The sequence below is a fragment of the Bison bison genome, unplaced genomic scaffold (assembly GCF_000754665.1).
Source record: "Bison bison bison isolate TAMUID 2011002044 unplaced genomic scaffold, Bison_UMD1.0 scf7180017864484, whole genome shotgun sequence".
NCBI classification, from domain to species: Eukaryota; Metazoa; Chordata; class Mammalia; order Artiodactyla; family Bovidae; genus Bison; species Bison bison.
The window spans coordinates 2,007,486-2,028,203 of record NW_011495044.1 but is presented as its reverse complement, the minus strand read 5'-3'; the positions used below and the strand labels follow the sequence as shown (position 1 = coordinate 2,028,203).

The following is a 20,718-nucleotide window of genomic DNA, read 5'->3' as shown; positions in this document are numbered from 1 at the left end:
CTAGTCCAGTATTCTTGCCTGGAAAATTCCACGAACAGAAGAGCCTGGCAGGTTACAGTCCATGGGATTGCAAAGAATCAGACACGACTGACCACACACACACACCCCCCCCACACACACACCACAGTGTTGGATGAATATATTAAAGCTCTATCAATCAGTAGGGATAGATTTCACTCTCTTAATTTGTACTCCACAAAATCAGAGTGCAAGATAAATTCTTCAGTGCAAGAGTGTATTTAGGTGATGATCCCAGGAATCAGAAATGGTGAGTGAGAAGAAAAGGAAGACAAACCAATAAAATGTGCATTACTGAGTTACTGATGATGGTGGGGATTGTCCTTATTCCTGCTGGGAACTCCCTGAGGAATCGTGTAGAATACAGCTTAGAATTGTTCCTCTGGAGATGTGGGGCTGGACCATTTTCCACTACTTCCATCCCTGACAGTCCAAGCCCCTTTGACCCCCTGGGGCATTAACTTTCCTGAACTCTTAAGCTACGCACAGGCTGAACAGCCTTCTCAACTTTGTAAAGACTCCCAGTTCGGTAGGAAAAGAACTGCTATGGGCTGTGAGGTGGAATGCTGGCAGCTTGCCTGCAAGTCTCACTCAGCTACCCTGAAACTGAGTGGGCTGAGGGGACATGGTGTGAGCAACCATAGGTGCTGCTAGACTCAGAAACTACTGTGGAGTGAAAAAAAGGAAATCACAGGAACTCATGTGCAATGTGCTCCATCTTTGTAAAGTTCAAAAATACGTAACGGTATATAATGCGTGGGTAAGAACACCATTATGTGTATTATGAACATAAAATTATGGATATTCTGGGAGCAAGATGGGCAGGAAAGGGCTTATCACATATTGAGGGACAGTCAGCAGGTTTGTCAGAAAGCACATGTCAGAGTGCAGTTGGAGATAAAAGTAGCGAGTTAAAGAAGGTGGCTAATTGGTGGGTGTCTGAAACCAGTCTTCAATTTGACTCTGATTTGGAAAGTAAAGAGGAGCAAGCTTTTCAGCATGGGTGTGATAGGAGCAAAACGTGTCAAAGCAATCAGCATGCCATTAGCTTGAATGGGAGAAGGAGCTGAGGGGCAGAGGTCCTGTTCCTTACCTGGCGGTGCTGGGGAGGCTTCCCTGCTTTTAGGAACCTTCTCTTTGCTCTGTTCCTTTATCAGGGGCAGACAGGCAGGGCGTGGCTTGTTGGTGCTTAGGAACAGCTGGAAGAGAGACTGTGTGGCAGAGGGAGCTCTGGCTGAGAGCTTCAGGCCTTAGAATAAAAGAAAAACTTGCCAGGCCCACCTCCGGAGTCCTTCCTGCTGCTCCTGCCTGCTGCCTGGTCTCTCTGAACGGGCGGAGGATGTTCCCAGCTTAGAGACTCCAGTGCTGCCAGTGAGGGACAAAGGACCCCCAATGCCAAAGGTGGTGAGTCCTCCTCCCTCTCCCCTCTCTGCATTCTTTTCAGTTCTGTGACTTTCTCGGGATCCTCAGGTTCATTGGAGAAACTATCTCCTTTCTCCATATTCACAAGAACATTTTCGAGGATGAAATGAGGAACAAAAAAGGGGGCAAGTGACAAGGGGACCCAATGGGTTTTGTCAAAAGACTCTCCTTTAGTTATTACTGTCATCGTTGTCAAATATGACAGCTAACACTTAGCCCTTACTCTAAGCCAGGTCCTGGCTGTGTGCTTTCAGACTGAACATCTGTATATATGCAGGGTCTTCTAAAGCTGCTTGGACTTATCAGGGGAGCTTTGGTTGCATATTTTTTTCTGACTTAGAAGTTTTTGAAATTAAACTGTTTCAAACTTAAGGGTGAATGATTTCTTGTGGGGGAAAATATTTCCAACATGTGTAATAGAAAAAAAAATTGTTATTCTATGAAGAATTATATTGTTTAAAGAAACCATTTAAGAGACAAATGTCCAAATATAAAAATGGACAAAGTATAAAGACAGGTAACTGACAAAGTTCAAATGACAAAGGAATAATCAAAGAAGTGCAAATTAAAATGACACATCATTATTTTTAATAAGATACCATTTTCTTACTCATTAAAATGACAAAGAATGAAAAAACTAAAACCCAGTGATGGCAAGATTGTGGAAAAACAATTTCATACACTTTGGTAAATTGCTATGACCTCTCTGGAGGGCAATTTGGCAGTGCAAATTAAAAGTCTTATCATTTTAAAGATGGGAAACTCAAGGCCTAAGAGTTTGTGATTTCCTTAAAGTTACAAAGTCACATAGTTAGAGGCCAAACTAAGACTAGGACTAAGCCTTATAACCCGACCTTTAATCCACAGCCAGTTGTAGCAAAGCTTATAATAGAAATGCACTGGGGAAAACCTGAATATTCTATAATATTATTTTAAAAGTTATTTTTAAATTATTATATTGTTTTTTAAATTCTTGCATATACATGATGGAATACTGAAATTATTAAAAGAATATTTGATGGCAGGGAAAAACTACATAATGTAGTTCTTGGTAAAAATGCTGGGTATGAAAACAGCATATACAGTATATGCTGTGCTTAGTTGCTCAGTCGTGTCTGACTCTTTACAATCCTATGGACTGTAGCCCACCAGGCTCCTCTGTCCATGGAATTCTCCAGGCAACACTACTGGATTGGGTTGCCATTCCCTCCTCCAGAGGATATAGTCCTACTTTAAAAGTTATATACTTACACAGAAAAAATATTTAAAGAACTATATTATCTTTAGGTAAAGGAATTACAGATCATTTCACACGTTTTGGTCACCTTTTTCCCTTGTAATTTCCAGATTTTCTAAAATAACTAGGATAGAGAAAGTAATACATTTTATTTGATAAAAAATGTAAAACAGCTGAAATATCATGGGGTTATGCTAGAGGTGAGCTGGAGCTGGCTGCCCATGGGTGCCTGTCAGGACAGGGACCACCCATTTCCAGAAGGCAGTGTGAAGGGTTCCCAGAGCCTGAGTGAATTTGAGGCCAAAGGCAAGGGAACTATAGATGGTCAAAAAGCACATGAAAAGATGTTCAACATCAGTAATTGTTAGAGAAATGCAAATCAAAACTACAGTGAGGCTTCACCTCACACTGGTCAGAATGGCCATTGTCCAAAATTTTTTCTACAAACAATACATGCTGGAAAAGATGTGGAGGGAAAGGAACCCTCTTACACTGCTGGTGGGTAAATTGATAAAGCCGCCTGGAGAACAGTAAGGAGGTTCCTTAAAAAACTAAAAATAGAACTATCATATGACCCAGCAATCCCAATCCTGGGCATATACATGAAGGAAACCATAATTTAAAAAGATACATACACCCCCGTGTTCACTGCAGTAGTATTTACAGTAGCCAGGATATGGAAGCAACTTAAATATCCATCAACAAAGAAATGGATACAGATGTACATATACACACTGGACTGTTACTCAGTCATTAAAAAGAATGAAATAATGCCATTTGCAGCAACATGGATGGAACTGAGATTGTCATGCTGAGTGAAGTAAGTCAGACAGAGAAAGACAAATATCATATGATATTGCTTACATGTAGAATCTTTAAAAAATGGGGGGGTACAAATAAATTTATTTAAAAAATAGAAATAGAGTCACAGATGTAGAAAACAAACTTACAGTTACCAGAGAATAAGGATGGGGGAGAGGTAGATTGGAATTGATATATATACACTGTGCGTGTGTGCTCATTCACTTCAGTCGTGGCCGACTCTTTGTGACCTCATGGACTATAGCCCGCCAGGCTCCTCTGTCCATGGGATTCTCTAGGCAAGGACACTGGCGTAGGTTACCATTTCCTTCTCCAGGAGATCTTCCCAACACAGGGATCAAACCTGGGTCTCCTGCATTGCAGGTAGGTTCTTGACCGTCTGAGCCATCAGGAAGCCCATATACACACTACAGTATATAAAATAGACAACTAATAAGGACCTATAGTATAACATGGGGAACTCTACTCGATAGTCTATAATGGCCTATGGGGAAAAGAATCTTAAAAAGAGTGGACATATGTATATGTGTACCTGATTCACTTTGCTGTGTCCCTGAAAATAACACAACGTTATAAATCAACTATACTCTAATAAAATTTTTTTAAAGACTAGGGGAGATAGTAAGAAGAGAGGACTTTAAGTTCCTTAGAGTAGGATGGATACAAGAAAAAATTAAAATCACATGAATAGCAATGGAAAAATACTCTTTTACATATAGCAATTTTTGGACCTGGTGTCCTACAGGTGACTTACAGCAAAGGTAACATCTAGACAGCTGATGATGGCAAACTCTTCCTCACCATCTGTTTACCCTTTTATGTTTTCAGTCTTTTTCTTCTGCCTTGTCTCCCCTCTACCATCTTCTAGTTTCCAGTTCCCATCTGGCTTGGAAACTTCCATTGAATAACATGGTTTTCCTTTACCATTGCTCTGCCCACTGAAGGCTCTCTCAAAAAGAGAATTTGAATAATGCCCCTCTTAACTCAGTAGTTTTGTTATCTGAAGTATCAACTTTCCAAATTAGGATATTTCTAATGGAGAACTGGGGTCGCAGGGAGTCGGACATGACTGAGCAACTGAACTGAACTGAACTGAATGGAGAACTGAAAGTTAGACATCCTTGATATGTTGTTTTTCCTTTTAGGAAGCAAGATTATAGCATAATGGAGCTGGGGAAAGGGATTTAAAGCTTCATCTAGTCAAAATTCTTTCATTAAATACATTTCCTTTGTGCTAAATTTAGTTTCATGTTACACATTTGTTCATCAATATATTATACTTTATTAATAAGTTGGGAAATAGAGATGAGAAAAAATTGCCCATATTTCCAACACCTTAATGATTAATGACTACTCATATTTTATAGGCCTTTCTTTTTTTTTGCTTTTGACACATCATTATCTTACATTTGAAGCATGGGCTTGATGAACTGTAATTAACTTAGTCATTTCCTTATTGATGTACTTATAGATGGTCCCGTTTTTTACTATTATACAAATACTACTGGCATCACGTAAACTTCTGTATTTCAGATTCTTTCCTTAGGGTAGATTTCCAGAATATTTCTTACTGGATCAAAAGCCAAATACATTTCCTTATCTCTTGTTACTTCCCAATTGACAGTGTACTCAGCAAATGTAAGTGAATCTCCCAATTTAAGATGAAAAATCAGGGCCTAAGAGTTTAAGTGACTTGCTCCAAAGTCACACAGATAGAGAGCCCAAGCCAAGACTGAAAGCAAGCATCTGGCTCTAGTCCTCAATTCGCTAGGGACATAAGCCTTTCTTTTATCTCTTGGTTTTATTTAACCTTAGATGTGTGGGAATGTTGTCAAGTAGTTTACTCTCTGCTCTTCTCATATGAGATTATGAGGAATAACATTCACACCTTCAATAAAAATGCTCAAGTCTCATGTCACGTGAGTCACATTCTACCCAATGACAGCAACATACACATGAAACATTTACCAAAATAGACCATATACTAGCCCATAAAATAAGTAAATACATTTCAAAGGGTTGAAGCCACACGAAGTATGTTTTCTGGCCCCAACAGGATTAAACTAGAAATCAATAAGAGAGGTGTGTCTTCTTCCTGACTGGTCTCCGTGGTTCCCGCCTGAGAACTGCTGATAGCAATATGTCTTCAGGAAATGCCGAAACTGGGCACCGTGCCCCTCAGTTCAAAGCAATAGTTGTTGTGCCAGATGGTCAATTCAAAGATATCAGCCTATCTGACTATAGAGAAAATGTGCTGTGTCCTTCTTTTACCCTCTTGACTTCACCTTTGTGTACCCCATGGAGATTATTGCTTTCAGTGATACGGCAGAAGAATTGAAGAAACTCAATTGCCCGTCTTTCTTGGTGGTGCAGTGGTTAAGAATCTGCCTGCCAAAGAAGGGGACACGGGTTCGATCCCTGGTCTGGGAAGATTCCATGTGCTGCAGGGAAACAAAGTCCATATGCTACAACTACTGGGCTCTCGTGCCACAGCTACCGAAGCCTGTGCACCCCAGAGCCTGCGCTCCTCAGCAAGAGAAGCGTCTGTAACGAGAAGCCTCGGGACCACAACAGAAAACAGCCCCTTCTCGCTGCAACTAGCAAAAGCCCTCGAGAAGCAATGAAGACCCAGTGCAGCCTAAAATAAATAAATTTTAAAAAAAGAGAGACTCAACTGCCAAGTGATGGATGTCTCTGTGGATTTTCACTTCTTGTCATCTGGCGTGGATTAACGCACGCAGGAAACAAGGAGGACTGGGGCCCGTGAACATTCCCTTGATATCAGACCCTAAGGGCACCATTGCTCAGGACTATGGGGTCTTAAAGGCTGATGAAGGCATCTCATTCAGACTCTTTATTACTGACGATAAAGGTATCCTTTGAAAGATCACCACCAACGACCTTCCTGTTGGCCACTCTGTGGATGAGACATTGAGACTAGGTCAGGACTTTCAGTTTATTGACACATGTGGAAAAGTATGCCCAGCTGGCTGGAAGCCTGGCAGTAATACCGTCAAGTCTGATGTCCAGAAGAGCAAAGAATATTTCTCCAGGTAGAACTGAGCCCTGGGCCATTTTAGGGCCAGGTTGCAGTAGAGGGCCTTGAGAACAAAACCTCCTTTGTCCTACTGCCATGCTTCAAACCAAGACCTTACACTCATTCTAGATGTGGTATGGGACAGGACAGGCCTTTCCTGCAGGAGCTGGGGAGGCAAGCCTCTCTTCCTCTGGACGGAATGACCTGAGCTGTGTTATGGGGCAGGCCAACTGATGTGTTCAGTAGTAGGGTGCATAGTAGTAGGGTATCACTTCTAATCTTTTGTAGTTTCTATGAAACGTGAGCTAAAGGGAAAAAAGAAACTAACAGAAAGTCATCTCAAAAAATTTCAAATATTTGGAAACTAGATAACACATTTAATTCAAAGAAGAAATTAAAAGGAAATTAGAACATTTTTCCTTTTTTACTTCTTGAAATGAGCACTGTCTTTATTCACAATTTCACAAAGACAGAGACTGAGGCTTAGAAGTTCTGCTTAAACAATGGGTTGGTAAGTGGTGACTCAGGCTCAGAGCCCTACTGTCTCACTGTCACCCTAAAATGCCTCTCTCCACCTGGTTCTTCCGTGTATCCTGGGTCCACGGATGCCTGAATTTAATCAGAAGTATGGAATGTATTCTGACTGTAACAAAAGTGAAAACCACTGCATATCAAGATTTGGTGGATGTCACTAAAGCAATTCCTAAGGAGAAATTTGTGACTAAATGACTAATGACTATATTAGGAAAGATGAGTAATATAGTCATCTGTATTGTACTAAGTGACAACATTAGGAAAGAAGATCACAGATCATTGACCTAAGCAACAAGGAAAGAAGAACAAATTAAATCCGGAGTAAGCAGAAGAAAGGAATTAATAAAGATCTGAGCAAAAACGAATACAATAAGAAACAGAAAAACATTAGAGAAAATAGATGAAACCAAAAGATGATTCGTTGAGATCAATAAAATTGATGAACCTCTAGTCAGACTGATCAAGAAAAAAGAGACACAAATCACCAATAGCAAGAATGAGAGAGTTGCCTCCTGGACTGTGTGTTCCTTTGCCCAAAGTTCCTTTGCCCTATTTCTCCTCCTTTTTCTCCTTTTCTTCCTGGTCATCCTCCTACTGCTTCTTTTAATAGATTTATTTCCTAATAATCACAGTTATACACATTCAAGGTAGATAATTTAGAAAATACACAGAGAAAACCGTAAAGATCATCTTTGTTCTCCTCTCCCACTCTTAGAAATAACCACTGCTTAATGTCTGCATTCTTGACTTTTCTCTAAGCATCTTCTCCCTAAATTGTATCAGACGATGCATAATTTTTGTAAAAATATTTATTTATTTGGCTGCATCGGGTTTTAGCTGTGGTGCACGGACTCTCTAGCTGTGGCGCGTAGGCTCAGTTGCTCAGCTGCGGTTGGGTTCTTAATTCCCTGACCAGGAATAGAACCTGTGTCCCCGGCATTGCAAGGTGGACTCTTAACCACTGGACTACCAGGGAAGTCCCTATGCATAGTTGTTATATGCATGCATCACAATTTTAAAGCAAAAACTAACAATAGAACCCTAAACCAGTATGCTGTTTGCCATGAGATAAACAGAACTGGAAATGTGTTCAAATCTTGAGTCCATCTTCAGTTTCACAACCTTGCTTTGACCATCCTACCCACTCCAAGCTCCATTTTGCCATTTCCCAAGACCTGCAGGGACCCAGCCTTGTGACTTTTTGGAAAAGATTTGAAATCTTGAAGAGAATGTAAGAGATAGATTCTCTCTTCTTTGAGGGTTTGCATTTGCACTTCAACCCCAGGGGTGGCATGAAAGATTTGTTTCCTGACCAAGGAATTTCTTGATGGCAGACATGAAACTGAGAGACACTTGCTCCTTGGAAGGAAAGCTATGACAAACCTAGACAGTGTATTAAAAAGCAGAGACATCACTTTGCCGACAAAGGTCCATGTAGTCAAAGCTATGGTTTTTTCAGTAGTTATGTACATATGTGAGAGTTGGACCATAAAGAAGGCTGAGCACTGAAGAGCTGATGCTTTCAAACTGAGGTGCTGGAGAAGACTCTTGAGACTCCCTTGGACAGCAAAGAGATCAAACCAGTCCATCCTAAAGGAAATCAACCCTGAATATTCACTGGAAGGGCTGATGCTGAAGCTAAAGCTCCAATATTTTGGCCACCTGATGCAAAGAGCTAACTCATTGGAAAAGACCCTGATGCTGAGAAAGACTGGGGGCAGGAGGAGAAGGGGGAGACAGAGGATGAGATGGTTGAATGGTATCACCGACTCAATGGACATGAGTTTGAGCAAACTCTGGGAGATAGTGAAGGACAGGGGAGCCTGGAGTGCTGTAGTCCATGGGGTCGCAAAGAGTTGGACATGGCTTAGCGACTGAAAAACAACAACAAGGAATTTCAGACAATAGCAAGTGCAGATGGTGACCCACGATTGGTCTCCTTCAGTTTAGTAATAATAACAACGGGTATTGGTGACAGGTGCTCTACATGCATCATTTCCTTGAACCCTCACATTGGCAAGTGAAGAAGGTCCCCCCTTTGTACATTAAGAACTTCCCTGGCAGTCCAGAGGTTAAGACTCAGGGCTTACATTGCAGGGGGCATGGGTTTGATTCCTGGTTAGGGAACAAAGAAATTCCCCATGGCAGCACAGCACTATCAAAAAAAAAAAGACAACTTTCCCAGGGACACAGAACTAGTGCATGGGTGGAGCTATGCCTTGAGCCCAGGTCTTTCTAACTCCAGATGCCGAAATTGTAGAATTAGTGCCTTCATGATGAAATGAAGGGACCTCACTGCCTTGGTTTCTTGTTTTCCAACAGTCAGACTTGAAAAGCTGTCAGGGAAGTGCTTCAGGCTACATCATGGGCCCATGATCGGCTTGCAACAGGCACTTTCCAAGCCTGACCTGGGACACTAAACGCAAAAACACTCAGTCCTTACCACGTTTATCTGGCTAGTTCTGGATATAAGTTCTCATTCTTCCAGACTCCTCCCTGTGCTCTCTAACTCATAGTTGGTGTCTCACCCTCCTGTCCCCACTAAAGGCATTTATAGACTAAACCATGGTGCCAGCCTCTGTGTTGCCAGCCTCCTTCAGTCTTCATAATAATCTTGCCAGGAGGCACAGTAAGTATACCCATTTCAAAGATGGAGAAACTGAGTCCCAGAGACTCAGCTTACATGGAGCTAAGCAGCAGAGCTGGGATTAGACACCTTGTTTCTGTGACACCAGAGCATACTCTATGCAACCTCCATCTCCGCCTCATCTGCTGGGTGGTACCTTTTCTCACATCAAGCTCACTGACTCCTTTTGATGTCTCCCTGTGTCTGTCCTCCTAGTTTGGATGAAGATGCCAAGTTACTCAGGCTCCTGGCTCTCCAGATGCTTCATCACACTGGTCTTCCTCCAGCTGCCTTTGCACATGTCAGGTAAGAGTTTCTGAACCTCTTTCCCTGCCTGGGACATTGGGCAAAGGTGTCCAACAGAGGCAGGGACAGCACTCTGGGGAATGTGTACTGCACCATCTGCAGCATGGCCCTCGGCCAAGAGAAGACCGTAGCCATGGTCATAGGAGATAAATGCAGGGTAGGAAAAAAGCTTGAAGTCCCTGGTGGTTCCAGAGAAAACTCCTATGCTAGTTGAAACTTAAGAAAGCAATTTTGGGGTTTTTAAAATACTGTCAATAACAAATGTTTATTGTGGACAATTTGAAAAAATACAGAACATTTTAAAGAAAACCCTAAATGACCTGCTGCTGCTAAGTCGCTTCAGTCATGTCCGACTCTGTGCGACCCCATAGACGGCAGGCAGCCCATGAGGCTCCTCTGTCTGTGGGATTCTCCAGGCAAGAACACTGGAGTGGGTTGCCACTTCCTTCTCCAATGCATGAAAGTGAAAAGTGAAAGTGAAGTTGCTCAGTCGTGTCCGACTCTTAGTGACCCCATAGACTGCAGCCTACCAGGCTCCTCCGCCCATGGGATTTTCCAGGCAAGAGTACTGGAGTGGGTTGCCATTGCCTTCTCCGCTAAATGACCTAGAACCTCATAAATTGGAAAGAACAACTGCTAACATTTGGGGGCATTTCTTTTTTTTTTAACCATTAAAAAACCTGAAACATAGTTAATTTACAATGTTGTGTTAGTTTCAGATGTATAGCAAAGTGATTCAGTTTTATATAGATCTATATATATAGACATACATATGTCTACACACTATATATGTCTATACGTACGTATATAGTGGAGGGATTTCTTTGAAGACTTTCTTGTATGTCTGTATCTCTGTGTGTTTATGTGTTTACGTGTATGTATTCTTCTGCTCAGGTTTATTTTTCCCTCCATGACAATGCCATGAACATTGTTCACCCATGTCCTTAAGTCATTCTCTGCAGCATGGTTTTTAAGGGCTGCATAGTATTTCATTGTGTGGTTATAGCATAATACAATTATTCAGATCTCCATTTCTAGACATCTGAAGGTTTCCATTTTTTCCTTATATTATAATAAATGGTGCAATGCACATCTTAGCATGTATTTTGGGAAGTGATTCTGATTGTTTTCTTAGAATATGTTTCTGGAAGTAGAATTAATGGGTCAAAAGGGTATGACTCTTTTAAAGACTCTTGAAACATGGAGCCCTGTGGCAGAGCAGAGGGGTTTTAGAGCCAAGAAAGACTGTGGTCTTGGGTCCCAGATGGGGAGGAGTCATGGACCTCTGCCAATCTCTTTTGTCTTTTCTCTCTCTCCCCCGCTTCTCTTACTACTGTCACTGTCTCTCACTAAGAGCTAAGTACCTGATCTCATTAAATCTCCCAAGAACCCAATGCAATAGAGTTGGCAGGCCAGGCTTGGTGAGCCTCAGTCTCTGGCCTGGGGTCACGCAGTGCTGAGCGAAAGACTCGCATCCAGCTTATGCTCTTCGCCGCTTGTCAAAGAGCCTCTTCTGCTGTTATTTCCTTCTCCACTTTGTCTCTCCTTTCTCCTTTCTCTCCTGCTTAGACATTTGGCTTGCTGCCGTAGCTCTATTGAAATTGGTTTGCCCTGGCCAATAGGGCTCAGGGAAAAGGGTTTACTGACTGCTGTTCTATCCTGGAGTGAGGATTTGAAGGGGAAGCAGGTGGGTGCTCACAAGATGATAGGGGATTCCTGAGGGCACACCTCCAGTTCTGCAAAGTCTCTGGGTAGTTTTTCCATATAGGGTAGGGTGAGATTGTGGTTTAGGTGCTGAGTTTGTTTTTTTTTTTTGTCTTGTCTAACACCTTTTATTCTTTTTAAATTAAATTTATTTGACCATGCTGCACAACATGTGGGATCTTAGCTCCCAAATAAGGAATTGAACCCATGCCCCCTGCATTGGAAACAAAGAGTCTTATCCACTGGACCACGAGGGAAGTCCCTAGATGCTGAGTTTTTTTTTAAATTTACTTTATTATTGGCTGTGCTGTGTCTTCCTTGCTGCCCATCAGCTTTCTGTAGTTGTGGTGAGCAGAGGCTGCTCTCTAGTTTTGGTGCTCGGGCTTTTCATTGTGGCAGCTTCTGTTGTTGCAAAGCACAGGCTGTAGAGTGCCCAGGCTTCAGTAGTTCCTGAGTATTGGCTCAGTAGTTGTGATGCATGGGCTTAGTTGTCCTATGGCCTGTGGAATCTTCCTGGAACAGGGATCGAACCTGTGTCCTCTGCATTGGCAGGAGGATTCTTAACCACTGGACCACCGGGGAAGTCCAAATTGCTGAGTTTGACTCATTGTCTTCAGGCAGGGTCATTGAAACCAATCCTGAGAGATAAACATCTCACTTTAAAGTCATCCCTTGATCATCTGGGCTTTGAGTTGCTGAGAGAAGCAGAGCCCCTCACCATCTTGGCTTAAGGTGTCTCTTGAGGTGACAAAGGCTGTGGGATGTGCCTGAGACACCTGCCATTCAAAGTGGGGCCCTTGGCATGGGAGAAGCTCTGAGTGGGTGGTCACAGGTGGTTTCTGTTTCAGCCGAATCTCCAGGGAGCTTCTCGCCATCAGCCGTGGCTCTTACTGTGATCTTACCTGTTCTGGGGATTTTCATCATGGTGGGCATTTACATCATCTGGAAGCAAAGAAGGTCAAAAGGTAACTGAGTGGTAAGGGAGCCCAGACTGGCAGGAAATAGTACTGCAGACTCTCTAGGGAAAGGCTGGGAGGATGCCGACACAGATTTAACAGTTATCGGTAGGTTGTCTGGGAGAAAACTGGTAAAGCCATGCTCTCGGAGTCCACATTGCAGAGCGGATCAATAGGAAGCTCCTGGGCAGGGCTGTGAATTCTCATCTTTAGAGAAATTAGCACATAACACATCATGCCAATCTTCTAATTAATTAAGAACTCCAGTTGTATCCATTGGATGAAACCCTTAATAGGGTTGCATTTCATGGCTCTCAGGGTTGCAAAGGACTTTGAAAAATCACATAATCCAACACTCCTTTTTGCATCTGATGGTTTGAAGACCCTCTAATCCTTTCTAATGGTCAGACACTCATAGTGACAGGGAGCAAAATCCTGCTCAGGCCGCCTGTGGACAGCTCTGCTTGTTAGAAAAGCTGCTGCTGCTGCTGCTGCTAAGTCACATCAGTCGTGTCCGACTCTGTGCAACCCCATAGATGGCAGCCCACCAGGCTCCTCCGTCCCTGGATTCTCCAGGCAAGAACACTGGAGTGGGTGTTAGAAAAGGGCCTTCCTTAAAAAAAAGGAAAAGACCCTTCCTTAAGCTCACATCTCTCTCTCTCCCTTCCAGAGAGGCTTCTCTATGAACATGCGATGGAGGTAGGTAAGTGTCCTGGGCTGGGTGGAGATGTTTCTCCGTTTGTTCATTTTGTGTCCCCGGGACCCACTAATCTAAATTCTGGACCTGCAGATCCCGGCATCTGCTGTCCTTGCTGGTGACAGTAGTGGGGTGGGGGATCAGCACCTGTCATTTCCACTTTCTGATGACTCTTTTTTGTAATCTCTTGCCTTCCAATGTGTTTGGTGATTTTGTCTGTGAACCCATGGCTTGATCTGATTCTGGAAGAGTCATGTAGGTCTAAGACAGGGGACATGTTTATTCATTCAACAAATAATTGATAATTCTCTACTAAGTGGTTCAGACTATACCAGATGCTTGTGACACTATGGTGAGTGAAAGTGGGCACAGTCTTTGCCTTCTTGGAAGCTTTGATCCCGTCGGGGAGGTACACCTGGCTTTAATAGTGAGGCAGATGCCACAGATGGAAGTTCTGAAGGCTGGAGAGACGGTGACTGGGTGAAACTAACCAGACTTCAGGGATAGAAGAGGACTTTCCAAAGGAAGTGATGTTTGGCCTGGAGGATGGACTGACATGGGGGAAGGGAGCACAGAAAGCCACCCACAGCAGAAGAGCTTGAGAAAGAGACATGGTGCCTGAGTGAGGGGAAGGTGGCAGCAGATGCTGCTGCAGAGTGAGCCAGGGACCAGCATGTGAGGCCCTGGGGATCCCATGAAGGTCTTCATCTTTCTCCTTGGAGCAGTGGTGAAGCTGTGAGTGGGATATCCCGACCAGAACTATGCTTCCAGAAAGCTCTCTCTGGCTGCTGTGTTGAAAGGAGACCAGAGGGAGGAGACAGAACGTGAGGGCAATTTGGGCCACGCTTTCTGGCATCCTGATGGGAGGTGATGAGGGCCTGGATCAGGGAGGGGGAGGTGGAGGTAGAGGAGGGTATGTTCAAGAGCCCTAAACTCAGTGAGAAGCAGGGATCCTCAAGAAAATGGCATAGAATCTCATTTCCTTTTACTTTCCTTCCTCTAGAAAATCTTCTCTCAGACCATGCAAAAGAAAAAGGTAATTATATGTGTAGCATAAAGGGCAGGGAACAGATAGCATATTTTTTCTCCTTCTACATAAATGCTGACAGTCGCTTGTTAAACATACAATATACATGTGTGTATGTGCATACACACGCACACACTCCCCACACATATCTCCTCTGTTCGTATTATTGGACTTTGCTTTCAGTATCAAGGGTTGGTTGCTATGGGTGAGGGGACGCCTGTGGTCAGAGTTCATTGGTCCATTCATTGGCTTTTCCACCAATCACCTAAAAAGAAGATCTATATACTATGTAAAAATATATTAAAATGGTATATGGGGGACTTCCCTCGCGGTCCAGTGGTTAAGAATCTGCACTTCCAATGCAGGAGGCACAGATGTGATCCTTGGTTGGGGAACTAAGACCTTGCAGGCTGTGTGGTACAGGTCCCAATTTTTTTTTTTAAAACAAGGTATTACAGGGTGTACGAGAATCTCAAGGATCCATACAAACTTTGCATCGACAGAGGTGGTGCGATACAGTGGGAGGATCGTAGGTGCTGGAGTCAGCAGCAGCTGGTTCAGATCTGCCACTTACAGGCCTGGCTTAAGTCACTTTACTACTCTGAGGTTTGGTTTCCTCATCTGTAAAACTGTGATAATAAATCCTCTCACCTGATTGTTTTCAGTATTATCAAAGACAACTTAAAAAAAAAAACACCCTCCTGTTACAATTCCTGAAACCTTTCTCTTATTACCATTTTGTCTTCATTAATTAAATGCTTGCTCTGGGCCACTGAGGGTAAAAGATAGAACCCTGGATTCAAAAAGCAGGTGGGACTCTGCCCTTTGAAAGTCTATCTGGGAAGACAAATCATTGTCTTCTAGCTCAGAAATGGCTCCACATGCAATGATTTCGGCATCTCCTCCCTTCCCCCATCTCATCTCCTCCGGGCTGGTTAAAGTGTGGGATGCAGCCTCAAGGATGCAAGGACCGTGCAATGACCATCCTGTCCTAGAAGGGAAGGGACAGTGTGGGGTAGTATGAAAGCCTCCAGCTAGGAGTCAGACAGACTTGCGTGTGAATCCTGCCTCCTCGGCCACTTACTAGCTGGATAATCTGGACAAATTTCCATGTCCCTCTGAGCCCCAGGCCACCACTCTGTAAAATGGGAATAATCATTATATGCACCTCACATTGTTGAGAGGATTCAAGACCTACGTCATAAGAACAGGACACAATGAATGGAGGCTGTTGGTAGTGAGAATGATAAAATACTGTCTTGTTGGGAGGCTGTATCATATTCAGCTTCACTGCCCCAATGCCCAGCACCTAATGCATGCCCAGCCCTTAGCACAGGGCTGACAGTAAACTCAGATGAATAACTTCAGCTCTGTGGTGGGGCCAGTGCTGAGTGGAAACGTGGACGGGTGACCCTTCCAGAGAAGCTGGAGGCACTCCCCCACAGCACAGAAGCATATGCACATGTCCCAGACCTCCTGGGGTCACAGTTCTTCAGGGAGGGCTACTGTAGAGAATAAAAGAACATGTCAGTAAGTGGACAGTGGGTCTTCAGCTGGTTTTACACCATAGATATTACGGCGTGTTCAGTCATGTCTGACTCTCTGTAACTCCAGGGACTCTGGCCCACCAGGCTCATCTGTCCAAGGAATTCTCCAGGGAAGAATACTGGAGTGGGTAGCCATTCCCTTCTCCGGGGGATCTTCCTGATCCATGGATTGAACCGAGGTCTCCTGCATCCCAGGCAGATTCTTTACCATCTGAGCCACCAGGGAAGCCCAACAGTTATAATAGAGCAGCAAGGCATACACTTATGGACACTAGTTAAAAACATATGGAAAAATTCATACAGACAGCGGAAACGAAACCAGACAGACAAAGGGAAGGGAAGAGGAACCACAGTCAGGGTAGTCCAGGTCATCTGGAAAGTGGAACGGGCACTAGTGAATTTCCACATCTGCCCTTAGGGAGATGTGACTGGACTGGGGGCTGATGGGATCATCATCATTTTTTCCACCGGCGGGGGTGGGGTGGGGGCGGTGCGGGGGTGGCATGATGAGCCCTCCTGCTCACTTGTGCTTCTTTCTCTGTTTTCTAGGACGACTCCATAAAGCCCTCAGTAAGTTCTGCTTCTCATCTGTGCTCCAAACCTTCTGCAGACATCTTTGTTTTAGGATGAGAGTCCCAGATTCACCTCCTGGGGCAGAAGAGAGGGGGCAAGGGTACTTAAAGCATATGGGTTGGGAACTTTTTGGCTTCATAAAGGCCTCTTTGTTTTTTTCTCAAATATTCCCTGCTCCTGTTTCCTGCACAATTGTTATCTGGTCTCTAAAAAGGACATGTTTTAGCAAGAAGAGAGGTACCTCCTTCAGGTGAAGTCATCAGGAAGACACTGCTATCACTCAGGCATGACATTCGGTTAGGTGGAATCCGAGGTAGATGGATCCTCATTCAACTGAATATACGGAGCAGTGCTTCTCTACCCTTTCATGTATGAGAACCTCGTTACAACAACAACTACCCCAAATCCTCAAACACGTGACGTATCTATATGATTTCACACTGAGAAAATATGCATTAGCAAATCTAATGGAAATTCAGTACCAGTTTTAAATGAATCTATATTTTATTTTTCTCCCACAACATTGCATACATTTACGTGAGATGCGTTGTACGTTCAGTCTGCAGGTCATTTTGGCTCCCATAGGAACTTGCTGACCCTCTGCATTATCGCTGGGGACCCGGGCTGGGAGTCATTGTTGTTGAAACACTGTCATGGGGGAAGGATCTGCTCTAGGAGTGTGGTTGGGATGGGACTGGAGCATCACAGGCATGTAGAAGCCCTCATTCGGATTTGTCAAATTGTTTTTATTCTCTAGAGAAACTCCGGAGAGAACTGAGTAAGTACCCCTGCTCTTATAACTTCCATAACATCTTCTTTCCTGCTGATTCTGCTTCCAATGAAAACTCATTCTCTGTGTTTCTTCTTTTGTAGAGTTAAAAAGAGCTGCAGCAAACTCAGGTGAGATGCACTTTCCCCATCCAGCCCCCACTCATCCTTCCACCATTCCCCACCCCCACCCTGTATCAGAAAGTCTCCATTCATTTCTCCGTCACTCTAACAATGCCTTTTTTTCTGTCTTTCAGGCTGGAGAAGGGCCCGGCTGCACTTTGGTAAGGTACACCAGTCAGATGGATCCACAGTTGAGAGCCCATGACTCTGTTCCTTTAGGAGGCAGACTGTAATTTTAACAAATTTTAAATCTAATCTGTTTATATGTAATTCAAATTTTGACAATCTTTTATTTTGGGAGGATCAAATTTAGATTTAGAAAGTCTCCTTTCTTTTAAAAACACTGATAAATATTTGGTTTACTCTTCTTAAGGGTGTTCTATGATTTTTGAGATTTTTCTTAGGTTCATTGGTTATTTGTATTTTATCTCTGTGACTTGTCTGCTCCTGTCCTATTCTGGCTACTTTTCAATTTGTGGGGACTTCTTGCCATATTAACCCTTGGTCGTATTTTTCACACAGTATGTTTCTGAGTTTTTCTTTCGCATGTTAATGTCCTCTTTTGAAGCATGAGTGTTTTATTTTCCTGTGGTCAAGTCTATTCGTCTTTTCCTGTAGTCTCTCCTGTGCTTTCAGGTTGAGCACTCCTTCCTTTCCCACTACTGGACAGCTAGTCAGTGCTCCTGTCTCTTTCTGCGCATCTGCCACATCCTTCTTTCTCTGAAGATCCATTTCCTTGGTGAGTGGTGCTTCTCAGAGAAGAGAGTGAGTTGGGCAGCAGCCCCAGCAATGTAGACTACAAAAAGGTTTCATAGTTTTATTTGAAAAGATTTGCACATCTCTTCAATTTTTTTCGTAGATCACATTTTGTGTTGCTGTTTGAATGAGACCTGTTATTTTCACTGCTCTTCTGCCCTTCCTGTGTTTTCCAAGATGCTCATCCCCCTTCCATTCAGAAGGTTTTTGTTTAGGCAGGATCAATAGAATCCATGAGTCGGCCCATTGAGAAAACACCGGGTCACCTCTATTGACATTCTGGGAACTCACAAACCCTTTTCACTCTCCCAGTCTGATTCATTCCCACTGCTTAACTGAGTGTGCATTTTGTGGATTTAACTCTCCAAAATGAGCCTGTTTTTTGACTTGGGGAAGGAAGGAGATTCATTGTCACCCTCCTAATCCATAATTTTAAGGAAGTTATCTCTCTACATTAGCATTTTAAGATGATGATTATAAGCAATAATTTTAGTTAAGAAAATGAGCATCACACACTCATTATCTAGTGCATTAGCTCATCAAATCTGCACAACAACTCTCCAACATTGGTGCTGCTATTATTCCCACTTTACAGATGAAGGTTTAGAGATGAATAACAAGCCCAGTATCACATAACTAGTGTAAGACATAGCTGGGGCTCCAATATGCTATCACGCTACTGGGTCTAACATCAAAACTTGTTTATTTTCATATGTGAGAGTCCTTTGGACCAGCAAAGACAAAGGCAATATTTCTTAAGGATTAAGACAGCTTCACAGACAGATGAAAAACTTTGCCCTCTTTTACTTAATCCACTAGTAGATCTAGAAGACTGGACAACGTATTTTTTTTTAGTTCCAGGACATGTGGGGAGGAGGGCACCATGGTTGCAGACCTAGAGATGATTATTCCCTCCACAGCTACTCAGAGGTCGCTGGAGACTTAGCTTCCTAAACCTCATCTCTCTGTGACTCTCTGCAGTGACTGTGACCCTGGACCCAGATACAGCGCATCCCAAACTCATCCTGTCTGAGGACCGCAAGTGTGTGAAGCTTGGAGACACAAGGCAGCCCGTGCCCGACAATCCCGAGCGATTTGACTTCGTTGTCAGCGTCCTGGGCTCCGAGTACTTCATAGCTGGCTGTCACTACTGGGAGGTGTCTGTGGCAGACAAGACCAAATGGGCCCTGGGGGTGTGTAGTGAGTCAGTGAGCAGGAAGGGGAAGGTCACCGCCTCGCCCGCCAACGGACACTGGCTCCTGCGACAGAATCACGGGAATGAGTACGAGGCCCTCACATCCCCGCAGACCTCCTTCCGCCTGAAAGAGCCCATGAGGTGCGTGGGGATTTTCCTGGACTATGAAGCAGGAGTCATCTCCTTCTACAACGTGACCAACCAGTCCCACATCTTTACTTTCACCCACAGTTTCTCTGGCCCCCTCCGCCCTTTCTTTGAACCTTGCCTTCATGATGGAGGGAAAAACACGGCACCTCTAATTATCTGTTCTGAACTCCAGAAACCAGAGGAATCAACTGTCCCCAACACAGAAGAAAAAGGCCAGGCTAATGGAGATGTGGCCCTGCAAGTGGACCCTTTCTTGCTCCCTGCTCAGGCATCAGAGCTCATCCCACTCAGAGATATGATCCTGTCCTGGTCTTCTGACCTTGGCCCAGCCCTTCAGGGGCTCAAGGTTCCTTCTTTTTAGGGATGGGCCTCGTCACCTGATTCTCAGACTCTCTAGCCCAGTGCCCTGGACTTCAGTCTCCTGGTCCAGTGATTCTGGACCATCTCCTCTCCTTTCACCCAACCCAAACCCCTTTATGGTTTCTCTTGCACCACCTTTCTCCCAGGGCTCAGTTTTAGAATTTCTGGGAACTTGAAGTTTCTATTGCCCTGGAAGAATTCTGGAAAACCAAATGAACAATCAGATTAGGTTTAGGTGACAGTGTAGAATGTGTGTCACTGAGATATAGGGACTCTGTACTCAAGGGGCTTCTTAAAAGCCTTCATCCTGCCTCATCCTGCACTCAGGCTTGTAGTTATGAAGTTAGGATGCCCAGTCCTGACTTATCACATCAAGAATTGCTTTTCTCCTTTTCTCAGTTCAGGCCTCTAACCAAACTTTTTTTGGATCACGTACTGTTTCTTCTTTCTTCTGGAATATAGAGCAGAGGGCCAGAGGGATTTAAAAAAAGAAAGTCATTGTTTTCTATTTCCTTGATGCTATCTACAACATACTTTGGTGACAAGCAGAACTAATATGTGGGTGTGTTAAGTAACTCAGTTGTGTCTGACTCTTTGCGACCCTATAGACTGCAGACTCTTCCGTCCATGGGGATTCTCCAGGCAAGAATACTGGAGTAGGTTGCCATGACGTCCTCCATGAAATCTTCCCAATCCAGAGATGGAACCTAGGTCACCCACATTGCAGGCAGATTCTTTACCATTTGAGCCACCAGAGAATGTTTTCAAAGCTAACTTGGTGATAGCCAGGTATGGGGACTTTAAACGTGGTAGCCGTAACCTTAATTTTGAAAAACCTAAGGATCACCATCAGGAAGATA

At 43.7% G+C, this 20,718-nt stretch overlaps 1 protein-coding gene and 1 pseudogene across 1 annotated transcript; both read left to right on the top strand.

Annotated features, from left to right (window-relative positions):
• The first annotated feature begins 1,254 nt into the window (after positions 1 to 1,254).
• On the top strand, positions 1,255 to 20,455 carry ERMAP (erythroblast membrane-associated protein (Scianna blood group)). The gene is made up of 10 exons (XM_010862642.1): positions 1,255 to 1,422; positions 9,913 to 10,002; positions 12,555 to 12,671; positions 13,333 to 13,365; positions 14,363 to 14,395; positions 16,483 to 16,503; positions 17,264 to 17,284; positions 17,380 to 17,406; positions 17,532 to 17,558; positions 19,135 to 20,455. Exons 2-10 carry the CDS (start codon positions 9,918 to 9,920, stop codon positions 19,857 to 19,859), a joined length of 1,089 nt encoding a protein of 362 aa, XP_010860944.1. The 5' UTR covers positions 1,255 to 1,422; positions 9,913 to 9,917; the 3' UTR covers positions 19,860 to 20,455.
• On the top strand, positions 5,640 to 6,556 carry LOC105004883 (annotated as a pseudogene).
• Positions 20,456 to 20,718: the final 263 nt, after the last annotated feature.

What these genes read in the sequence shown, in the direction of transcription:
- ERMAP (XM_010862642.1), top strand. Translation starts at nt 9,918, where the DNA reads ATGAAGATGCCAAGTTACTCAGGCTCCTGGCTCTCCAGATGCTTCATC. An exon ending in TGAACATGCGATGGAGGTAG is followed by an intron (nt 13,366 to 14,362) that starts GTAAGTGTCCTG and finishes TCCTTCCTCTAG; the next exon opens with AAAATCTTCTCTCAGACCAT. An exon ending in AGACCATGCAAAAGAAAAAG is followed by an intron (nt 14,396 to 16,482) that starts GTAATTATATGT and finishes TCTGTTTTCTAG; the next exon opens with GACGACTCCATAAAGCCCTC.